Below are 16,096 nucleotides of genomic sequence, written 5' to 3'. Positions count from 1 at the left end.
ATACCAGTGTCTGGTTAGACTCAGGCTCTATGTGTGCTCAGGAGAGATGATAAGAAATTAAGGAGAAGGCCTTTTGCTACCCTGAATTGAAATGTGCACAATGCTGGTTTCTTTTTCAGTTACGAATTGAGAGTAATCATCTGGAATACAGAAGATGTAATTTTAGAGGATGAGAATATCTTTACAGGACAAAAATCAAGTGATATCTATGTAAAAGGGTGAGTTCATCTGAACTTTTTGCCTCTCTTTGTTTACTCCTTGACAAGAAAATTCACATGTGGTTTAGAATTTTATGGTGGTGCATTAACAAGGCTATTCTCCTTATGAGACATTTCTGGGATCTTGATAATTTGTTGTGAGTATCTACCAAAAATAGCTGGTCATTCTGGAAACTAGTTGGTCCTCTTTCACTCTTAACTGTGGACTCATTAATCTAATTCACCTCTCAGAGTAAAATCAGGAGAACTGCGTTGATCCGGTATGAGTAGGGAATCCAGCCCAAAATTTCATGGCTTTAATGCCAATAGCATCTTAAACTTGAAGGGTTTCTAGGAATGCAGACATTAGATAATGCATGAAGAGTAATTATAAACAACTTAGTGAAGTTAGAAATAAAAAATGAGGAGTATCATAGGAGATTCATTTGGGAAATCTATTCTGACTAGTTAATTGTTGACTGGGCATTTCTGTGAGGGAATGTATGAGAAAAGTGTATGTGAAGAATTTTTGCTAGCATATTATAGCTTACCTTTGCTGTTGCTATTACATAACTGAAAAATTACAAAATTACTCAGGAGAGTTAACTCTAAAGCTGATAGTGAGGATTTACAAGGGCAACTAACAAAACTGAGTACATGGACAACAAAATTCAGTTTTGATAATGCAAAGCAATACTGATTGGAAAACATAAGTCCAACTTACTGACAAAATGATTTTGGCTGTTAACTCCAAGATCTGTCTCTTGAGTGATATTGTGGATAGTTCTTTGAAAATTTCTGATCAATGTGCAGCAGCAGACAAAAAAGCTACCAGCATTGTAGGAGCCATTAGTAAAGGGATAGATAAGAGAATCAAGATCATAATGCCACTATATAAATCTGTGGTACTCCTGCACCTTGAATACTGCATGCAGCTTTATTTGTTCCATCCCAAAAAGATATATTAGAAGAGGAGAAGGGCAACAGAAATTATAAGGGGTATAAAATAGCTTCCATATGAAGACAGATTAAAATAACTAGAACTTTTCAGCTTGGAAAAGAGACAGTGAAGGGGGATGTGATAGAGTTTATAAGATCATGAATAATTTGCAGAAAGTAAACAAGGAAGTGTTATTTACTCCTTTATATAACACAAGAAGCAAGGGTCACCCAATGAAATTAATAGACAAAATATTTAAAATAAACAAAAGGAAGCACAACACATAGTCAACCCATAGAACTCATTGCCAAGGATATTGTGAAGGCCAAAACTGTAACTGGGTTCAAAAGTAACTAGATAAGTTTGTGGAGGGTACATTCATCAGAGACTATAACCAAAATGGTCAGGGATGCATTCCTTATGTGCTGGGTGTCCCTAATCTCTGACTGCTAAAAGCTGAGGCTGGATGATGGGGAATAGATTGCTCAAAAATTGTCCTGTTCTGTTCATCCTCTTGAGAGCACCTGGCTCTGGTGATCGTCAGAAGACAGGACTCTGGGGCTACGTCTACATGTGAAGCCTACATAGAAGTAGTCTATTTCGATGTTGCGACATCGAAATAGCCTACTTCGATGAATAACGTCTACACGTCCTCCAGGGCCGGCAACGTCGATGTTCAACTTCGACATTGCTCAGCCCAACATCGAAATAGGCGCAGCGAGGGAACGTCTACACGCCCAAGTAGCACACATCGAAATAGGGATGCCAGGCACAGCTGCAGACAGGGTCAACGGGCGGACTAGCGCTTCCGGGGCAACAGCTAGCCGCTCCCTTAAAGGGCCCCTCCCAGACACACTCAGCCTGCACAGCACGCGGTCTGAGGAGCCATAGTCACACAGACCCCGGGCGCCGCAGTCATGGACCCCCAGCAGCAGCAGCAGCAGCAGCTAGAGGTCCACCCAGCCCTCCCGGCAGGAGCAGGGCTTGCCCTGACCCATGCCATGTGGGAGGCAGCTGAGCACCTCCTTGCCCCAGGGGAGGAGATGCCCCCAGGGCAGCAGGGCTCAACCCCTACCCCTGTAGCACCCCGCTCCACCCCCTGCCTCACACGCCAGCGGCTGTGGAGCTACCCCACCAGCACCGACTGGTGGGAGAGGCTGGTGCTTGGGGAGTGGGACGACGACCACTGGCTCAGGAACTTCAGGATGACCCAGCAGACATTCCTGGAGCTGTGCCAGTGGCTCACCCCCGCACTCAGGCACCAGGACACTGCCATGCGGCGTGCCCTCACGGTGCAGAAACGGGTCGGCATCGCTGTCTGGAAGCTGGCCACTCCGGACAGCTACCGATCCGTGGGACAGCAGTTTGGTGTCGGAAAGGCCACCGTCGGGGCTGTCTTCATGGAGGTAAGCGAACCCACGGGGGGAGGCCAGGGCAGGGGGGCTAGGGCAGGGCAGGGGGGCCAGAGCAGGGCAGGGGGGCCAGAGCAGCGGGGCCAGGGCAGGGGGGCCAGAGCAGGGGGGCCAGGGCAGGGCAGGGGGGCCAGAGCAGGGCAGGCCAGAGCAGGGGGGCTGGGGCAGGGCAGGGGGGCCAGAGCAGGGCAGGGCAGGGCCACGCACACCCTGCTCACCCCTCATTGGTGCCGTCCCATGTGCTTTCTCTGCAGGTTGTGCGTGCCATCAACGCCATGCTCCTGCACAGGCTCGTGAGGCTGGGGGACCCAGATGCCACCATCGCCGCCTTTGCCACCCTGGGCTTCCCCAGCTGCTTCGGGGCTCTGGATGGGACTCACATCCCCATCTGCGCCCCGCATCACAGTGGCGGACGATACCTCAATCGCAAGGGCTACCATTCTGTCGTCCTCCAGGCCTTGGTGGACAGCCAGGGACGTTTCCAGGACATTTACGTGGGATGGCCTGGCAGCACCCACGACGCCCGGGTTTTCTGGAACTCGGGCCTGTGCCGCCGGCTGGAGGCGGGGACCTACATCCCCCAGCGGGAGATCCCTCTGGGGGACACCACCATGCCCTTCTGCGTCATCGCAGATGCGGCCTACCCCCTCCGGCCGTGGCTCATGCACCTCTACACGGGCCATCTCTCCGCTAGCCAGGAGCGCTTCAACGAGTGCCTGAACCGTGCGCGCCAGGTGGTGGAGCGCTCATTTGGCCACCTGAAGGGATGCTGGAGATGTCTCCTGACCCGCCTGGATGCGGGCCCCAACAACATCCCCCAGATTGTGGGTGCCTGCTGCGCCCTGCACAATTTGGTCGAGAGCAAGGGAGAGACCTTTCTGCAGGGCTGGGCTGCGGAGGCCGGCAGGGCACACGTCTAGCCACCTGCTGCCCCCAGTCGGCAGGTGGACCCCGAGGGGACCCGGGTCTGGGAGGCCCTGCGGGCCCACTTCGACGAACAGGACGCGGGGTGAACTCTGCCCAGGCCCCCTACTGCTCGCCCCTTCCTCCCCCACACTCCTGCCCCAACGCCCACACCATGGAGCACCCCACCGCACCCCCCTCCCACTTGTCCTGGACAAATGACAGCACGCACTTGTGGCTGAACGTAAACTTTTTTTTTGTCTTTCAGAACCTTTTTTTTTTGGGATGTAAAAAGAAATATGTGAACCACAAACAGAAAACTAGGGACAAACGTCCAACAAAAGCAATATGTAGAACAATAAAACAATGCAAAGAAACAACAATGTGCAATAAATAATAAAAAGAAAACCAGGGAGGATAAAGGGGAGAACTATTTACATGGGGGGGACGGGGCAAACGGGGGGACCAAACAAACAGGGTGCAACTATATACAAAGGGGGGGCCACGTCCTGGGCCCCTTGCCCCTATAGCCCGGCACTGGGTGTGGCCGGCTGGGAGCCCCGCCGCGCTTGCAGCCTGGTCCGCGGCTGGGTGGGAGCGGGCTGGACCGGAAGGTATCGGGGCCGGCGAGTGTCAGGTGGCTCCAGGGGTCCCTCGGCGCTCTGGCCCTCGCGGGTGGGTGGCGGGGCGACGGCAGACGGGCCGGCGACGGGCGGAGCAGCTGGTGGTGGGGCTGCAGGAGCGGGCAGGGCGGACGATGTTTCGGCCGGCACGGCATGGGGGGCCAGCAAGTCCACCAGGCGGTTAAATGTCTGCATGTAGGCCCCCCATGCCTCCTGGCGCCAGGCCAGCGCCCGCTCCTGCAGGTGGAGGTGCTGCTCCGCGACCTCCAGCTGCCGACGGAGGATGGCCAGCAGCTGGGGGTCCGTCGCCAGCGGCGGTTGGTGGCGCGGGGCCCGCCGTCTAGCCCGCTGCGCGGCCGGTCGGTCCTCAGCCAAGGGGCTGCCCTGGAGCGATGGTCCCGGAGGGCTCTCCAGGACGACTGACGCCTCGCCGGCGCTCTCTTCCGGTCCTTGTGATGGTCCAGGTGCAGGACACAGAAGAGGAGGTGAGGAAGAAGAATGGAGACAGGCGTTAGTGTGGGCCCCGAGCCGTGGCCTTTGTCCCCCCAGCCCTGTGCTGCAGGTTCCCCATCCCCGTCCCCGGGAGATGATGCTGTGATGGATGGGGTTCAGGGGTCCCCCGGCCCTGCACCCCGTCCCCTGGTGGGAGCGACTCTCACTTCACCCCGCAGGGTCTGACAGCAGGAGAGGTTTCTTAGGCCACAGATGGCCAGTTTCTGGCAGGAGTGACAGCACCAGCTGTCGGAAGAGACAGTCCTTCCAACCCGTCGTGGGGAGAAGACCCCAAGGGGGGGCTGCTCTGGGATGCAGCTTTCCCCCTCCTCAGGCTGGCTGCCTACCAGCTCTCCCTTCCCCTAGCCTCTCCCTGTGGCCCCCGCCCTTGCCCCCCAATTCCAAGCCAGCTCGGCTCCTCCCTTCTGTTGGTTCAGGGCAGAGGTGTCACCTGCGAGCTGTAGCGCCAGGATCCTCCTTTGGCCCTGGGAGGTATTCGGCTCTTGTGGCTCATATGTAGCCGGAGTCTCCCTTTGGCACTCCCCCCACTCCATCACATGCTGCTGCTGTGGGGTGTCCCACCCCCTCCTCCCGGGGGCCCCTCGAGGTTCCGCTCCCCCCTGGCCCGGGGATGGGGCATGGCACTGTCATGCGGGGGGGGCGGGGCACAGGCTGATGGCTGCAGTGCTGTGAGGGCCATGGCTCTGGTGTCCTTGGGGCCATGGCCATGTGAGCATGTGGGGGGCCCAGGACACATATCTCTTACCCCCGCCCCTCAAGCCCAGGGGTGTCCACCAGAGAGGGGTACCTACCTGTGGGTCCGCTCCCACGGTCCGGAGATCCCCGGGGGTCGGAGGCCCTGCTGCTGCTCCGGGATGGCAGTAGGAGGATCTGCAGGCTGGATTCTGCGGAGGAGGAGCCCCCCTCCTCCTCCTCCTCCTCCTGCCACGATGTCCCGGGGGTGGCCTCCGGGGGGGGCCCCCGGGGTGCGGGGCTTGCCTCCGGGGCGGACTCCGTCTGCAGGGCCTGCTGGGGCTCGTCAGCCGAGGTGTCAAGGGTGGCTGGAGGGGAGGAGGTGTGCCGGGAGCCCAGGATGTCCCTGAGCTCCCTGTAAAAGGGGCAAGTGACGGGGGCGGCCCCAGATCAGCTGGCCGCATCCCGGGCCCGGGAGTAACCCTGCCGCAGCTCCTTCACCTTACTCCTAACATGGTCAGGAGTGCGGGCAGGGTGACCCCGGGCAGCCAGGCCATCGGCCAGCCAAGCGAACGCATCCGCGTTCCGCCTCTTGCTCCCCATTACCTGGAGCACCTCCTCCTCGCTCCAGAGCCCCAGCAGGTCCCGCAGCTCAGCCTCCGTCCAGGAGGGGCCCCGCTGCAGCTTCCCAGACTGGCTGCCCCTCTGGCTGGGCTGGCTGCCCTGGCTCCCCTTGTGGGGGATCCCCTGGGGGCGCTGGGGGGGCTGCCGGCTAGCCATCGCCGCTGGGTGGGTGTCTGAGGGTGCTGCAGGCTGCCCGCGTGTGCAGGCTGCAGCCTGCACATTGCCTCAGCTTCCTGCAGAGGCAGGGAGGGGGAGGGGACCTTTAAGGGGCCGCTCCACGTGGCCACCAGTGAGCTGAGGGGCTGGAGAGAGCGTCTCTCAACCCCCCAGCTGATGGCCGCCATGGAGGACCCGCCAATTTCGACGTTGCGGGATGCGGATCGTCTACACTGTCCCTACTTCGACGTTGAACGTCAAAGTCGGGCGCTATTCCTATCCGCTCATGGGGATAGCGACTTCGACGTCTCGCCGCCTAACGTCGAAGTTAACTTCGAAATAGCGCCCGACGCATGTAGCCGCGATGGGCGCTATTTCGAAGTTAGTGCCGCTACTTCGAAGTAGCGTGCACATGTAGACACAGCTTGGATAGGCAGGAGGATCATTAATCTGCTCCACTCTGACCATTCTTATATTCTTAATTCCGTCTTTGAGACTGTTCATATTTTTGAATCACCTTTTTGTTATAATGCCACCCATACATAGTGAGCATTCATTTTTTAGATGTGGTGCAGATGTTTAAATATTGACTAAACATTATGGCCAATCATCTGCAGAATTAAAAAAAATGAGTAAGATATACTGGTAAATGACTGGATACCTTCAAAAATACTTATTTTTAGATACACATATATGGATATTTTGTAAAATGCCTTTGCAAATGATACTTTGCTAAACAACAGAAAACAACAAACCATAAAAAAGCATTGGGGAAAACAGTGCTTATACATGACATCCTTCACTCTACAGCAGTTGCAGATACAAATAATGAATTCTAACATCAACTGCCTACATTAGCACCTGAGAATATCTTGAAGTGACAAAATCTACTCAAAATCTACTCATACACCCTTTGTCAAGGTGACTGATAATGAAACCACTCACAATAGTTGGCTTGTCCATCGGTTTTTTTAAATGATTAGCCATTGCTGTGTGGGCAATAAGAATTTTACAAGTCTGGCCTAAACTGAACTTGCATTATCCATCTAATCTTTTGATACTGATTTTCAGTCACCGAAAGACTGAGGCACATTTGAATTGTGTTTTAGAGGTTAACCACCACCTAAGCCTCCCAGTTGCTCTGCTAACATTGCTTATGAAAGAAAAGATTGATAAATATTAATGCTTGTGATTGAATTACAAGAATTCAAAATATAGCCATCCTATTAACCTTACTGTATTCACCTGTGTGCGTGCGAAAGGTGGTTAAAGGGACTGGAAGAGGATAAACAGGAGACAGATGTTCATTACAACTCTTTGACTGGAGAAGGGAACTTCAACTGGCGTTTTGTGTTTCCATTCCACTACCTCCCAGCTGAGAAACAAATGGTGGTCAATAAGAAAGAAAACATATTTTCCTTGGAAAAAACAGAGCGGAAAATGCCAGCAGTTCTAGTGCTCCAGGTGTGGGACTTTGAGAGACTTTCTTCCAATGATTTCCTGGGTAAGCAAATGGTGAAGCCAACTGCATTTCTGCTAAAATCTTCATAGACCTTTATTTTGTAAAACCGTGTTTAAGTTGGTATCCAAGGTCCAATCATCAAACGGCTTCCGAGGTTCCATTTACTGACTGGAATGCCTAACAAATATGATTTTGGTCTGACATAAAAGCATAGGTCTGAGTGGCATATTTTTAAGACTGATTAAAAGTTGTCCTGCTTGATCCCCATGTTTAAATGATAGTCATACTTCTTCTGTAACAGCTGGCATTACTTAAAGTTGGCCAAAGTCTAAAAATCACCAATGAAAGAGCCTACTTAGATGAATCAGTGTCATGCTGAAATGCAGGATCTTCCACATATTTGCCAAGTGCACTCTTCCTTGAAAGCTGAGCTCATGGGCTGCCACCCAGGAGAGATTCAAGTGCCTGAAGCACATGGTTCTACTGGTGATGCATATCTGCATGGGCCTTGGTGCACATAACAAAATTTATTCTGATCATGGATGGAAGAAATTAGAGGGACCACTAGCCAAGAGCATGTTCTCAAGTGTTTTGTATAGTTGAGCATAAAATTGCTATGGTGGCTACTTCCATTCAAAGATTATTATAGATTAACAGAGCTCACTGTTAGACAATATTGCTGGTTATTCATCCCAAAGTATCTTAAACCATGACATTCCATTACTCCTTCAATCACTGTTTTTACATGCTTCATACATCATATTCCTCTCCCCTAAAGCCTACGAACATCGAGGTGAATACACTTTGTCTCCCTTCTCTCTCTTACTTATTTCTAAATCTCTATCTCTGCTACATATTTATATTGTGCTCAGTTACCATAGTAGGGAGGCATCTACATACAGAAGCTTCAAACTTCAGCATGGCCCCAGTGTGGTGCCAGTCTACACAAAGGGGATTAAGGACTTCAGGGAAATTACAGATCAGTCACCTTAACTTTAGTACCCAGAAAGGTAATAAAGCAAAGTATCAATTAATCATTTTGCAAACACCTAGAAGATAATCAGGTAATAAGTAACAATCAAAGTGGATTTGTCAAGAACAAAATATGTCAAACCAAGCTAACAGCTTTCTTTGACATTGTACAGGTGGCAGATGAGGTATATCTTGATTTTGGTTAGACTTTTGATCCTGTTTTGCATGGTCTTCTAATAAACAAATTAGGAAAATATAAGTTAGATGGAGCCACCACAAAGTGGGTGAAAACTGGCTGGAAAACCCTTTCAAGAAAGTAGTTATCAGTGGTTCATAATCAAGCTGGAAAGTCATTTTGAGAAGCCCTGTGGTGATCAATTCTGGACTTAGTTCTCTTTGATACCTTCCTACATTATTTGGATAATGACATAGAGAGAACATTGGTAAAGTTTCCAGATGATACAAAGCTAGGAAAGGTTGCAAGTGCTTGGGAGGATAGGATTAAAAATCAAAATTATCTGGATGAACTGGAGAAATGATCTGAAGTAAAAAGGATAAAATTTCAAACAAATGCAAAGTACGCCATTTAGGAAGCTCATCAGATGAAAACTTTGTTAGAAGGAGAAGGGTGAAAATTACAGCAAGGGAGGGTCAGGCTGGACTTTAGGAAAATCCTCCTTCATATCAATGTAGTTAAGCACCACAGCAAATGGCCTAAGGAGATTGTAGAATCTTCATCTTTGGAGGCTTTTAAGATCAGGCTGGACAAAAGCCTATCAAGAATGATTTTGTCATTATGAACTTCTACCTTAAGTGTAGGGGACTGGACTAGCTAACCTGTTAATGTCCCTTCCAATCCTACACTTCCATGATTCTATGATTCTGCTCCAGACTCAGAAGATTTGCATGTAGATTCATAGGGTTTTGGTTTGGGGTGTGTGTGTGAGAGAAAGCGAGATCATGCTGGGGTAGCAGGGATACAGCAAGGTGGTCTGGGTTGCACTGCATCCGAACAGTAGCAAGGTGTTCCCATATCTTTTTTTTTTTTGGGTGGGGGAGCCTAAAATGTGGCAGCTCAAATAAAGACCTGAGGTCCTAGCCCCATTGAAGTCAATGGCAAAACTCTCATTCACTTCACAAGGAATAGGATTGCACCTCCAGCTGCTGTCCTGAAGAGCTTTCAGTTTAAATGGGACATGATACAACATGAAAGAGATTGAATGAGACAGAAGTAAAAAAGTGATTGAGAAAGTAAAGAGCATTTTGTAAGCTTTCTAGCTCCATGAGTCAATGGAAAGTGGACCATGGATCAGTCCTGCATCCAACTGGGAAGATGGGAGGACCCTACACATTTAGTCCTTTTAATCTCTCCTCATAAATTATTTGCTCCATTCCCTTAGCCATTTTTATTTCTCTTCTGTGAATTCCCTTTGATGCATCAGTATCTTTCTGGAATTGAGATGCCTTGAACTGCATACATATTGCACACCATTTGCATGAGACTGCTTGGCTTTCTTTATCCAATTTATGTGCTAGGACAGCAATTACCTGGATGTATTTAAATGAGAGCCATGTGTTTAGCAACAAAACATTATGCTCACAGGCTCTATAGACATGGGCTGGGTGTGAAATATGCAGATGATAGCAAACTATAATATGACCTCTGAGAAGTTTGCTATTGTGTCCAAGCTGGGCTATGTGCAAATTATTCAGTTTTTCTTTTACTGTCTTTACATCTGATGTCTAAGTGATGGTATTTTAATCCCAGGCTCTCTTGAAATGAAGCTGAATGAATTTCCTCGAGCCGCTAAGTCAGCCAAGAGTTGTGACATAGGCATGGTAACAGCAACAAGTAATGAGAACAAGATATCCATATTTCAGCAAAAGCGCGTCAGAGGATGGTGGCCTTTTGTCAAAGCTGGAGAGCTCACTGTAAGCAGATCACTAATGACTAAAGTTGAACACTCTAAGGCCAGGTTTGCACTTGGAGATAAAGTTGATTTTAGATATGCAAATCAAGCTACTTACTATTAATCTATTTTATCGATTTTTGCCGCTGTCTACAAAATGGGAGGTTGACATGAGAAATTCTCCCCTTGACTTCCCTTATTCCTTGCGACTGCCAGGAGTATCAGGGTCGATGGTGGTGGCATGACAGTTCGATTTAGCGCATTCCCACTAGACATGCTAAATTGAACCCCAGAAGATCGACCACCAGCACGTCGATATTCCCATAAGTGTAGACATACCCTTAGGCTAAATCTACACCAGGGAACAAAGTCAATCCCAGATACGAAATTCTAGCTACAATCAATGTATCAGAATTGACTTTCTGCCCTAGTGTAGATCAGGGCTCTTTGGATCACACCAATGTCCCTTACTCCATGTGATAGCATAGAGTACCAGGGTTGACAGCTAAGCCCAGAGGGATTGATTTTGCCATGTCCTCACACTTGTGGCAAAATCGAACTCTGGAAAATTGCTTGTGGTGTGTCGATCACCTGGTAAGTATAGACATACCCTTACATTACTAGAAGTAACTCTTTCATGTGCAGATCCTCTATGATAGGTACCTTACCAAAAGACAGAAGAGTACTCATCTCACAGAGATCAGCTGAACAGCAATATTTCTAAAGTAGCTTCCATGTAATTTTGTATGATGGAAGCTGTGGCTGTTAGTAAAAAAAGAACTATAATACCCCTCTCCCTCAATTTATGAATGTAATTTGTTTGATTAAAACTGTTTGTAAGAGAAAGATTTGTAAATCAAAAATGCAGCTGCCAGCATAGCACTGGCTGCACTGTGGATGCTTGGGTGAAGGTTGGTGCTTCACTGTAGTGAAAATAGTATTTGTAAATTGAAAATAGGTACAAATTTACATGGTTCATTGTAGCGACAATTTGTAAATCGGAAGTTCATAAATCAAGGGATAGGTGTAATTCAAGTAACATAAATTTACTGGAAGTGCCGATAACATGACTTTTATCAGTATTGACACTTAGTGGGAGGCACCTATCTAATTACATTATTATAGGCTCCTCACAAACTAAGAATCATTTCTCATAGTATGTGGTTGTCAATTCTTGAACTGCAGCAGTAGACTGTTAATGAATGAAAAACAAACAGTCCTGTAGCATTTTAAAAACTAAGAAGTAGGTCTTACCTATGAAAGCTCATTACCTAATAAATAAATCTGTGAGTATTTTAGGTGCGACAGGACTACTTGTTTTTTGTGAAGCTACAGACTACCATGGGCTACCCCTCTGTGATTGTCTAATGAATAAAGTTATTTATTATTTAGTCAACTAATCTAAAATCATGCCCATCTATTTTTGTGAATGTCTTATGAGGGCTAATGGGTTAAGAGATGATTATTCATTAATACCACTGGATTAAGTATTTGAACAGTGTTAATCAAAATTTATTCTGTGATGTAGGGCAAAGTGGAGGCTGAATTCCACTTAGTCACGGCAGAGGAAGCTGAGAAAAGTCCTGTAGGCAAAGCTCGGAAGGAACCTGAACCTTTGGAGAAACCGAAGTGAGTAGGAGGATGTTCACCATTTGAGATAAGGAGGCTGGTGCAGTAGTTACAGCAAGGAATTTAGAAGGAGTTCTCCATGTGTCTGCTTCTGGCTCTGATACTGTCTCTTTATATAACTCCAGCAAAGACTGTTAGGCTTTTTATGACTCAGTTTAACCAAATACAAATATGTGGAGTAAAGATATTTGCCTATCTGACAAAAATATGGTTAGGTTAGGTAGCAGGGAGGAGAGAAAAGGGGTTACATTTTGGAGGCACCACTAGTATGGAGAAGAAGACTGTGCGACCCAGACAGACCCGAGCCCAGACGTTCCTGCTTCAACAGCGTTTGGACGAAACCACCGCCACTTGACCCTCCGCCTCCGCACCCGTGTCCTCTCAGCTTCTGCAGCAGCATCGCCATGTCTTCTTCTCCATCCCAGTGGTGCCTCCAAAATGTAATTCCTTTTCTCTCCTCCCTGAGTTACTTGGGAGCAGGCAAGTACTCACTTGTGTGTCTGGGTGCCTGATGGGTTCAATATTAAAGGAGACCCTGAGAGTCCCAGTAGTGATGTTGGATAGTTGGGAATCCTCTTACCACCCCTGATTTCTAAAGCTCCGTAAAATGGTGGTGCCTCCACCTGGTTGGCCCCTGTACACACTTACTGGTGTGCCTTTGGAAACCTCCAGGAAACTTACTGCAGTTATAATCTGGGTTTAACTCCCAAACAGTAATTATAAATCGTATATATCTAATAGACCATATTAGAATCAACACACACCTTCACTTAACAACTTAAGGAGACAGGGTTACAGACTAAACATGACTGAAATCAATGAACAATACACACAAAACTGAATGAAGCATAACTGGCATGTACACTGCCATCAGTTCTCCCACCCTTGACTGTACACTCTTTAGTTAACAAAGTTCCAGTTACTTGCTTGCATTGGCATGTGTCTGTTGTTCATTGCCTTGCAGACACTTTAGTGAGGGTTCTGTGTGTCAGTCCAGGCCAAGCAATGACCTGACCAGGCTCTCTGACGTGGAGCTGGTCTCTGCAGCACTCTGGCAGACACAGATCAAGTTCCTTCCCTGCAGGGTCTGTCATTAGCAGGCTGCAGCTCCTCAAAGCAGTTCTAGCTGGGAGAAAACTTCACCCTTATCTTGAAGTAGTCTGTTCAATCAGCCTTAACTCTCCAAGAACAGGAGACCAGCATCCTTTTTCTAGCCTAGCCAAAAGTCCCCTCTTCTTCCCCAAAGCCTCATGGGAGTGGTAGTCTCTAGAACCAGACTTCAGCACAGAGTAACAGTCAGAGGCTCCTATATACAGAGGAGCCTATAGACGTTTTTTACACAGCATTAGTTTTATAATGTAATATCTTTTGGAAATGTCTGGGTCTTCCCTTACCAAGTTTTTTCTCTCTTTTCTTTCCCCTTCAGCCGTCCAGACACTTCCTTCTCTTGGTTTGTAAATCCATTCAAGTGTTTGTATCATCTCATCTGGAGGAATTACAAGAAGTACATCATCATTGCGCTGATTCTCATTATTCTGATTATCTTCTTGGTGCTTTTCATCTACACTTTGCCTGGTGCAATCAGTCGTAAGATTGTTGTAGGATCTTAGAGACAATTACATCTCTCCTTATAATTAATCATACACATACATGCAGCTAAAAATAGAAACTTGACTACATGATGAGTGGACCTGTAACACATTCTGCCAATTGGGAAGATAAGACAGGAAAATGAACTGACTCAAACTATTTTAACACTACTCCTTTGGCTGCTTTTTCAGAAGCAACCATAAAATGTGCACTATCATTAAGGAACTACTGTAACTTTATTAATTATTTTAAATTTGGATTCTGCATCCATTATTAAGTGTGAAAATGCATTCTTTGGTACTGCACAAAAACTATGTTATAATGAATAAATATTAATTACTATTATATCTATGTTATCAAATACTGAGTGGGAAATGTTATCCATAAACATGAGGACTAGGATGGATACCCTGGGTGTTCTTTGCATAATGTTGCAATTGATTATTTTAAAGTTTTTTCATGATTTTATATTGATGTACATGATTTTTAAAGCGAGCTTGTTTATGAAAATCAAAGGTGAAATTCTCTCCTTTGTTGACATATATCCTTTTTCAATTTCTAAAATAAATTATTATGCTTCAAAATCTCAAGTTTACATAACATAAATAACTAAAGAGGAAATGGGGAAGTATAGGAGAAGGAGGAAAAATCTATGTCCGGATTTGTTTTGAAAACTGATGGAGAGGTAATGAAGGCAAGAGATTCAGGAAAGAATGTCCAGTAAAGAGAAAGTGCTCTTGCATAACAAGAGAGAGCTTTGTACAGAGAAGAGAATTTGCTCTATCTGCTAAATCAGTGGTTCCCAATGTGGGGCCCATGAACTCCTGGGGGGTCTACAAGGGTGTTACAGGGGGTCCCTGACAAAATTAAAAATAAATAAAGGTGATCATAGAAAATGGAATGTGCTTTGGTGGGAGTCTGCAAACAGATGAGGAGTGCTTGGGGGCCCACACTAGAGAAAAGATTGGGCACCATTGTGCTAGATGAACAGAGAGAACGAGGAAGAAAACAAAAAGAAGGAGGTTGGAGCAAGTCATGAGGGATTTTAAAAACCAGGGGGGAAAATCCTGGCCTCACTGAAGTCAGTGGCACAACTCCCATCCCAGTCCAAAACATTGAACATTTCATAGGCTACGTCTACACGTGAAGCCAACATCGAAGTAGCCTATTTCGATGTGGCGACATCGAACTAGGCTATTTCGATGAATAACGTCTACACGTCCTCCAGGGCTGGCAACGTCGATGTTCAACATCGACGTTGCGCAGCACCACATCAAAATAGGTGCTGTGAGGGAACGTCTACACGCCAAAGTAGCACACATCGAAATAAGGGTGTCAGGAACAGCTGCAGACAGGGTCACAGGGCGGACTCAACAGCAAGCCGCTCCCTTAAAGAGCCCCTCCCAGACACAGGTGCACTAAACAACACAAGATCCACAGAGCCGACAACTGGTTGCAGACCCTGTGCCTGCAGCATGGATCCCCAGCTGCCGCAGCAGCAGCCAGAAGCCCTGTGCTAAGGGCTGCTGCACACGGTGACCATAGAGCCCCGCAGGGGCTGGAGAGAGCGCGTCTCTCAACCCCTCAGCTGATGGCCACCATGGCGGACCCCCGCTATTTCGATGTTGCAGGACGCGGATCGTCTACACGTGCCCTACTTCGACGTTCAACTTCGAAGTAGGGCGCTATTCCCATGCCCTCATGGGGTTAGCGGCTTTGACGTCTCGCCACCTAACGTCGATGTTAACATCGAAATAGCGCCCAACACGTGTAGCCGTGACGGGCGCTATTTCGAAGTTAGTGCCGCTACTTCGAAGTAGCGCGCACACGTAGACACGGCTATACATTGTCATACAGGCGGTCAGCTAGAATGATGTCATGTTCTTGTCTTTCCTTACAATCCATGAACATAAGTAATTAACAGCCATAAAAATCCCCATGGGCTGATCATTGGTCAGACAGACATAGCAGATATCACCTTCCAGAATACTAATTCCATCATTATAAAGTCACACGAGTAACAAGTACAGTGTCACAGTCAAGGGGCCAGCTACTCGTGTGTGTTGAGGAGAGCACCCAGCATGTTTTGGGCACTTTAACATAGCAATAAAAATGAATCATCTGGATGCTCTTTTGCCATGCAGCTGAGATTGAATGCGTAAAGAGCCTGAACTGCGCTCTTGGCTCTTCACAGTAGGTTGATCCTTCTGTATGAGGGTATAAGGCACATTAGCAAAACAGTGTGGAGAAGCATGCACTGTCACTGTGGGTGCTTTACCTGTTCTGTGGCTCTGCACGGGACATTGCTTTCAGGGCAGTCCATCCGGCAAGTCTTGATTTTAAACAGTTTTAAAAATGAAAATAAGTTCCAATTGCCAAAGAGCAAAGATTTTGAATGTAAAAAGGATTAAACGCCATGAACACGATGACAATATTTCACATTCTAAGTATCTTCCAAACATTAACAACAGAACTCTAAGGCCACGTTTATAC

At 47.6% G+C, this 16,096-nt stretch overlaps 1 protein-coding gene across 1 annotated transcript in view; it reads left to right on the top strand.

Annotated features, from left to right (window-relative positions):
• Window positions 1-14,159, top strand: part of FER1L6 (fer-1 like family member 6) — a 97,889-nt gene extending 83,730 nt beyond the window's left edge. The window contains 5 exon segments of the mRNA XM_074985620.1: window positions 120-218; window positions 7,303-7,544; window positions 10,243-10,406; window positions 11,913-12,013; window positions 13,440-14,159. Of these exon segments, the coding sequence (XP_074841721.1) occupies window positions 120-218; window positions 7,303-7,544; window positions 10,243-10,406; window positions 11,913-12,013; window positions 13,440-13,623 (790 nt within the window). The 3' untranslated portion in view covers window positions 13,624-14,159.
• Window positions 14,160-16,096: the final 1,937 nt, after the last annotated feature.

This window comes from Carettochelys insculpta, chromosome 2 (assembly GCF_033958435.1).
Source record: "Carettochelys insculpta isolate YL-2023 chromosome 2, ASM3395843v1, whole genome shotgun sequence".
NCBI classification, from domain to species: domain Eukaryota; kingdom Metazoa; phylum Chordata; order Testudines; family Carettochelyidae; genus Carettochelys; species Carettochelys insculpta.
Note: the sequence above shows the minus strand (reverse complement) of the source record. Positions and strands in the feature narration are given on the sequence as shown.